The sequence below is a fragment of the Nesoenas mayeri genome (genome assembly GCF_963082525.1).
Source record: "Nesoenas mayeri genome assembly, chromosome: 3".
Lineage (NCBI taxonomy): Eukaryota > Metazoa > Chordata > Aves > Columbiformes > Columbidae > Nesoenas > Nesoenas mayeri.
In genome coordinates, this window is record NC_137544.1 from 73,803,706 (window position 1) to 73,810,436 (window position 6,731).

At 42.5% G+C, this 6,731-nt stretch overlaps 1 protein-coding gene across 1 annotated transcript in view; it reads right to left on the reverse strand.

The window, feature by feature from the left end:
- The window catches only part of RPS6KA2 (ribosomal protein S6 kinase A2), a gene marked incomplete at both ends in the record, with an annotated part of 290,115 nt that extends 283,922 nt beyond the window's left edge, over nt 1-6,193 (reverse strand). The window contains 2 exons of the mRNA XM_080341014.1: nt 3,305-3,349; nt 6,131-6,193. Of these exons, the coding sequence (XP_080197140.1) occupies nt 3,305-3,349; nt 6,131-6,193 (108 nt within the window). The remainder of the gene's footprint in view (nt 1-3,304; nt 3,350-6,130) is intronic.
- Between the last annotated feature and the right edge of the window lie 538 nt (nt 6,194-6,731).

The following is a 6,731-nucleotide window of genomic DNA, read 5'->3' on the forward strand; positions in this document are numbered from 1 at the left end:
CGAGACAGGTGAGAAAAATTTGTCCTCGGTGGAGAAGAATCAAGTTGGGGAACATGTAAGCAAATTGGAAATTAAAAAAAAAAAACACCAAAAAAAACCCCACACAGAAAAAAACCAAACCAAAACAAAACAAAAGCCCACACACAAACAACCACCAAACAAAACAAAACTAACAAAAAACCACAAACAAAACAAAACACAAACCTGTGGACCTGATGAGATACATCCATGAGGGGTGAGGGAGCTGCTGATGTCATTGTGAGGCCACTCTCAATACTCTTGAAGACTCATGGCAATTAGGAGAGAAGAATGCAAAATATAACTCCTACCTTTAAGAAGTAGGAACCAGGGAATTGCAAGCCAGTCAGCCTCACCTTGATCCCTGGAAAGGTGATGAAGCAAATCCTTCTGGAAAGAAGTCCCAAACATATGAATGACAAGCAGATGATTTGAAGTAGTCAGCATAGATTTGTTAACAAGAAAGCTGTGGTTAAACAACCTGGCAGCCTTCTATGAAGAGGTAACTATTTTGGTGGATGAGGGCAGAGCGGTGAGTGCTTTGAACTTAAGTAAGGCTTTTAAAATTGTCTCTCATATCATCATCTCAGACAAATGGATGAAGTACTGACTAGATAAGCAAACAGCAAAATGAGTCAAAAACTTAACTGCCATACTCAAAGGGTTGTGGTCAGCATGAAGACCAGCTGGAAACCAATCACGAGTGGCACACCCCAGTGGTCAATACTGGGTCCAGTATTGTTCGACATCTTCACTAATGGCCTATATGATTGGACAGCGTACACACACTACAAGTTTGTAAATGTTACAAAACAGGGATGAGTAGCTGATACACCAGGTAGTTGTGCTGATGTCTGGGGTTGGACTAGAGGATCTCCAGAGGCACCTTCCAAAATCAACTTCTATGATTCTATGAGGATCATTTAAGGATATTCCCATCAGCTATCTTGCTCACATTTGTGGCAGGACAAACAGGGTTCATAGCATTGTGAAGACCTTCTAGGGGAACACCTTGATGATAGCAATCCTGAGTAATCTAGGTGACAACTCTAGAGCAGAGCTGACACACACTGGTCTGAGACAAATATGTGCCTTGGAAACACTTGCTTTATCCAACAATCCTGTTGATTTATGACCTCCAAGACATTTAAAGAACTTGTCCATCAGCAGCAAAGTGACACCTCAGAAAAAAAAAAAGTGTCATTTTTATAAAGCATTTTGCCACCATCTCATTTGTCTATACTATACACAGGACAGGAAAAACAGCAGGAGGCCAACATAGCCTAGAGCAGATTATTTACAAGAACATCCTTTGAGCAAATGTGATCCATTGCATTACACGACTTAAATTCATCCCTGAAGTCATGCTTTAATGTTACCTGAAAAAAATGTCTTTGGGCTTGGGTACAGTACAGCTATCAGTAAGTCACCAGAACGGTAGACCATTCTTTCTACAATACCACTACAGCAGAATGAAAGCTTCATAGAAACAGAACAGGCTTTCAGACTAAGCCCATAAAGTGCTCAAATAACATGACAGCAGCAGAGTAAAGGTGAAAGTCAGTTTTTCTTATTGTATTTTTCTGCACAACTGCATAATGAAGGCATATAAAGAAAAGTGAAGGCTGAGAGTACTTCTATACTGGACAGTGACATTTCACTGTCAATGAGTTGTTAGCGATCACCATGTACATGTTTTATAATGCACAAGTGCACACTTCCATATGGCATACAGATGCTGCAATTGCCTTATTGAGGCAGAAGTAGACATACAGAGAGGTAAATGCAATTACAGATACCAAACTGCAAATTGTAATACTTACAGCAATAAACAAATTAGAAAATGAGTGAACACAGGGATTTCTATACAAGTTGTTATTACATGCAATTTTTTTTCTGCCAGATTTACAACTTGAGAATTATAAGATGCATCCCTAATGAAAATCAACTAGGCTTAAATTCATTTAGGAAATTAAGTCTATCTTAAAAAAAATAAAAAATAAAAAATCTTAAAACCCAAACCCACAAACCAGAAATTTAATCTTCAACGATCTCCTCAAAAATAATGTGATGAACCCAGTTACCTGCAACTGATTTCAGCCCCAAGATCTTTGAAGAGTAATTTAGTTATTTTTAAGAAATGGAAAAGAAGAAATTACATTTGGAATGTACATCCATTTCACAGAGCTCAAAATGAAGAAGAATTCTTCCTTTCTACCAGAGGGATTAAAAATATTCCTTTAACATAGCAGAAAGTAACAAAAATATACCCCTGCGCTGAAAACTAAACATCAAAGGTAAGTTTGGAGTTTCAAGGAATAATAGATACTTGGAAGCTTGGCATGTTCGTAAGTGGCTGTTTAGACAAGTGTCTTTAGTCTCCCTTCGGGTCTGAAGGAATTCAGTCTCCTTCACTTTTTAAGTTCAGGAGACCGACAGTCTTTCAAGCACACATTGGTTTACTCTACAGTAATGAGCAGCACCTTGTACTGACATCTGGGATCAGCAGCAGCCAGTTTTACAGTCAGGCTTTGTCCTCAGCTGATCATACTAGTGAATGCTAATTTGTTCTCACCCATTTTCTATCTTCATATCACTCATCTCTTCTGTTTGGCAGTTAAACACTCTGAGGCAAGACTTGTGGTTTTGAGTAGGTATAGGGTTTTTTGGTGTGTGTTTTGGTTGGTTGGTTTTCAGGTTTGTTTTAGTTTTTTGGTTTGTGGTTTTTGTGGGGTTTTTGTGTGTGGTGTGGGTTTTTTTTTGTTTTTGTTTGGAAGGCGAGGGGGGAGGGCAGAATTATCACAATAATACAATGCTACAATAATGCAAACAATAGATTGACTTGAAGGAAAGAGCTCAATTTTACTCTGGATGAAGAATCAGCCTAATGGACAAACAGGAATGAATTCAAGATTTAATAGTATTTGCAAGTAACTCATCAAGCATAATTCACAAGCACTGTTATGACAGCTACTCTTTTTGAGGTCATTACAAAATCTTCTCTGCAGGGGATCCATATGCCTCAAGTAGTTTTGGGTTCATTCTTAGAAAACGATCACAAAGATAATACCTGTAAAATAAAACTCTGTAACCTGTAGTTGAACAAATCTGTTCTTCCTTTTTTCACTTGACCTTGTATTAGAGACCAAAAACCAGGTTGGTTTTGCATCTTCAGGGCTAGAAGCATGTAGAGAAGAAGTACCAGAGAATTTGCTTCCATGAAGGCAGAAGATTATACAATGATCATTTCCTTACATTTGTGTGATCCATGAATAAGCATATTTACCTCTTTTACAGGTTCATCATCCGGGGCAGCATCTTCTGCCACAGGCTAGTGAACAAGAAGGAGAAGAGAGAGGAAAAAAAGTCTTATAATACATATATTACTGAGAAAGACACAGTTCTAAGCCAAGTTCCAGCACAAATTAGTCAGTTTACTTTTAGTCAGTTAAGTCCAAATTGACAGTACTGTGGCAGCATGTTCAATTCTTCACACTCAGCACAGGTAATTAACCTTTGAATCCATAAGGAGCTGCTTTCTCCAAGATACATAAAATGCTAAGAGATACAGGAGAAAGCAAGAGCACACTGGTGCTATTTAAATTGCTCAAAGCCAGACTTGTCATAGAAATTGCACAAGAACAAATAACTGAACAAGGTTATTAATGGATAAACTAAATAACTGGAACAGTATTTATTGCTGAGAAGAGAGAAAATACATATATACACAGGACCAAGATTTCTAAGCACTCAACTGCTTTTTGTCATCTAATGGGTGCTCAGTTGAAATCTATTAAGTGATGAACCCTTTGAAAAACATTTTAGGTCAGAAGACTACACGGAACTTGCTCACACAGCCCTTCCTTGGGAAAATATTCCCAAGGCTGTAGTTCACTACCTCATCCATTCAGCTTGAGAGGAATCAATAACTTTGCCTACCCACAAAGAAATTCTAGACTCAGCAAATATCCCAGTTTTCCTGCTTACTTGTCAGACACAGTTAATGACCTCCTGAGTCAACAGGTGGAAGAAGCAGGATTTTGTTCTAATCTTCCTTTATGTAAACAGAATATAGAACATGCCCTCAATGCACTCTTCCTTATCAAGTGATTGATTTACTATAAACACTGTCTTTAATATCTGCAAGTCATTCACCCAAGTCCTGCACAGGCACTCATAAATGACTCTATTTTTAAAAGGTTCTTTGGCATTAAGGAAGGGGAGGAAAAAGAGGTCCATATGCACAAAAAAAACCAAAAACAAAACACAACTGTCTCCCTCCTTGTCTACTAACTGCAAAAGGCTTCTGTGAAAAAGAACAACTTGCAGACAATCATGAAAACATTTTATCCCACACAGATTCAGAGCCCATGACAGCTCCCTCAAAGCAGCCCAATCACTAGTATTGAAGCCACATTCAGCTCATTAAAGACCAAATGTCACCACTGTTTGAAAAAAAAGACTGGTCTTCTTGGATAATAGCCCACAAGAGACAAAATTTCTATGTACCTTAACTAGATGTGAGCAAACAGTACATTAGGAATTCTATCTACAGCATGATTTTAAAAGGGTTATAAGCTATACCATATCTTTAATGTGCTCAGAGATGGCAATAAGACAATAAACGGTGCTCTATCTGTTGTTCTTATCTAAACTGCAAAAGTTTATGCCTGTAATTCCTTAACCCTCTGTAAACTTTTTGTAAGCGAAATCTGAACAGGAGTAGTAGAACAGTATAGTTCATAGTTATGGTATTGCTTAAAGCAGGAAAAAACAAACAGAAGACACATGGAGTAGACAAAAAAAACCAAAGATCTGATTAACCAGCTTTGTAATGGGTTGGTTACACTTGGCAAGGAGACTCACATGGTCTCTTCTCAAAGAAAGGTCTAAGTGGTCCTTTACCAACAGAAGAGGCAACAACAGAAACCTGTCATCTCAAACAATGGACATCTGGTCTCAGTGCAGAAGCTTACCCTATGATCTAAGAAGTCTTTCCGAGAAGTTGATGGCAGAAAAAGCCATCTAAGCAATGACTGAAGTGTTTTTTGACTGATATCAATCTCTGCAAGCCCTGCAAACTCATTCTTAACCTACAGACTCGAGAATGAGCTATAACATATTATAGTATCACTTCTGCCATATCACTTAAATATATAAACAAACACTCAGCATGAAACCTCTTCCACAGTTTAGCAACTCCTCTTTTGAGAAAAGTGTTTTGTGTTCCCTGTAACCTGGCTGCTTAAGTTTCACTCCCCTCTGCCCCTCTCCCCAAAACACTGCTACAGTAGTTTGATCGAAGAGCAAGGGTTGGAGATGGGGCATGGGTGAACATTAAAAAATAAACACAAAACCCTCACACCTCCCAAGTTTCACTCATCTTGTGGTGGAAACAGTTGACCAGAAATACTTGGTTTTTATTGCACTTCTCAAGAACTCCCCAAAATACTCAGGAATCCGCTCTGCCTTTGACACAAGAGAGTCTAAAATTGCAGGTAGCAAACATTCTAAGAGACTAATTGTGAGCATGGGCAACACGGCAGCCAGTTGTTATTACAGTGTTGTGTTTCCAGTATGATCCTGAAAGCACAGCCTTGTGCTTAGAGGTAACGGGTAGGGGTCTGACAATTTTGTGCTGATGCTAAAACACAAGAAAGCTCAGAAGTCAAAACAGAAGCAAGGACCACGGAGCTATCCTAGCCTCAAATTAGAGATCATATACTTCATGTTTAAAGGTAAGCCTAAGTCCTATTCAGCCCACCTTGCAGGTTTCCATCTGTTTTACACGACCCTTCCCTTACAGACACCCCAATCCCCCGGAGCATGGTCCCAACCCAATCTGGGTGCAGGAGCAGGCAGGAGGGCAGCCCACACTGGCCGCCAGACACCCCCGCTCCCCTCTGCTCCAAACCGCTCCGGCTGTGGGGCAACAGGTTTCCGAGTCGAGCCTCTCGCCCCGTCCCCAGGAGCGAGCAGAGGAGGCAAGGGATCCTCAACACATCCCCACTTCAAGACATTCGGTGCAGCACCGAGGTGGTTTCCCGGCGGGAAGGGCATGGCGGGGGCTGGCAGCCCCGCTGCGGCCGTCTGCATCCCCCGCCGCGCTCACCTCTGTCTCCATGGGCTCCACCTCTATCCCTTTCCATAGCTCCAGTAAGTGGGCGATCGGCATGCTGCCCGACGGTTGCTAGAAGCCGGGATGAAGCTGAAGGAAAGCGCGGCCGCCGCCGAGGGAAGCAGGAGAGAAGTGTCAGCCAGCGCCCGGTCACCCGGCGGAGCCTGGCCCGGGACCCCCCGCCCGCTCGGCAATATGGCTCCGCGCCTGCCCGCGGCCGCCGCGCCTCGGGGGAGCCCGCAGGCTGGGCGCGGCCGCTCCGCAGGCGCGGAGGCTGGGCAAAGCGATGGCAGCCGCCCCGCAGCCTCGGCCCGCACCCCCGCCCGCCGCCGCCCCGGCTTGCTTTTAAGTGAGGGGCGAAAGTTGATGCCGAGGATGCTGCGGCGGCGGCGGGCGCTGCTATGGCAACGGCAGCGCGGTCCCCCCGCCCGGCACCGCCCGAGTGACCTCGCTGGGCACCTGGGGGGGGGGGGGGGCGGGGGCATGGCAGGGGGTGAAGGAGGAAGCAAACAAACAAAAAAATAAACAAAAAAAACACAACAAAAAAACCCACACCACAAAACCGGCATTTTTTTTTTCTCCTAATTCAAAACGC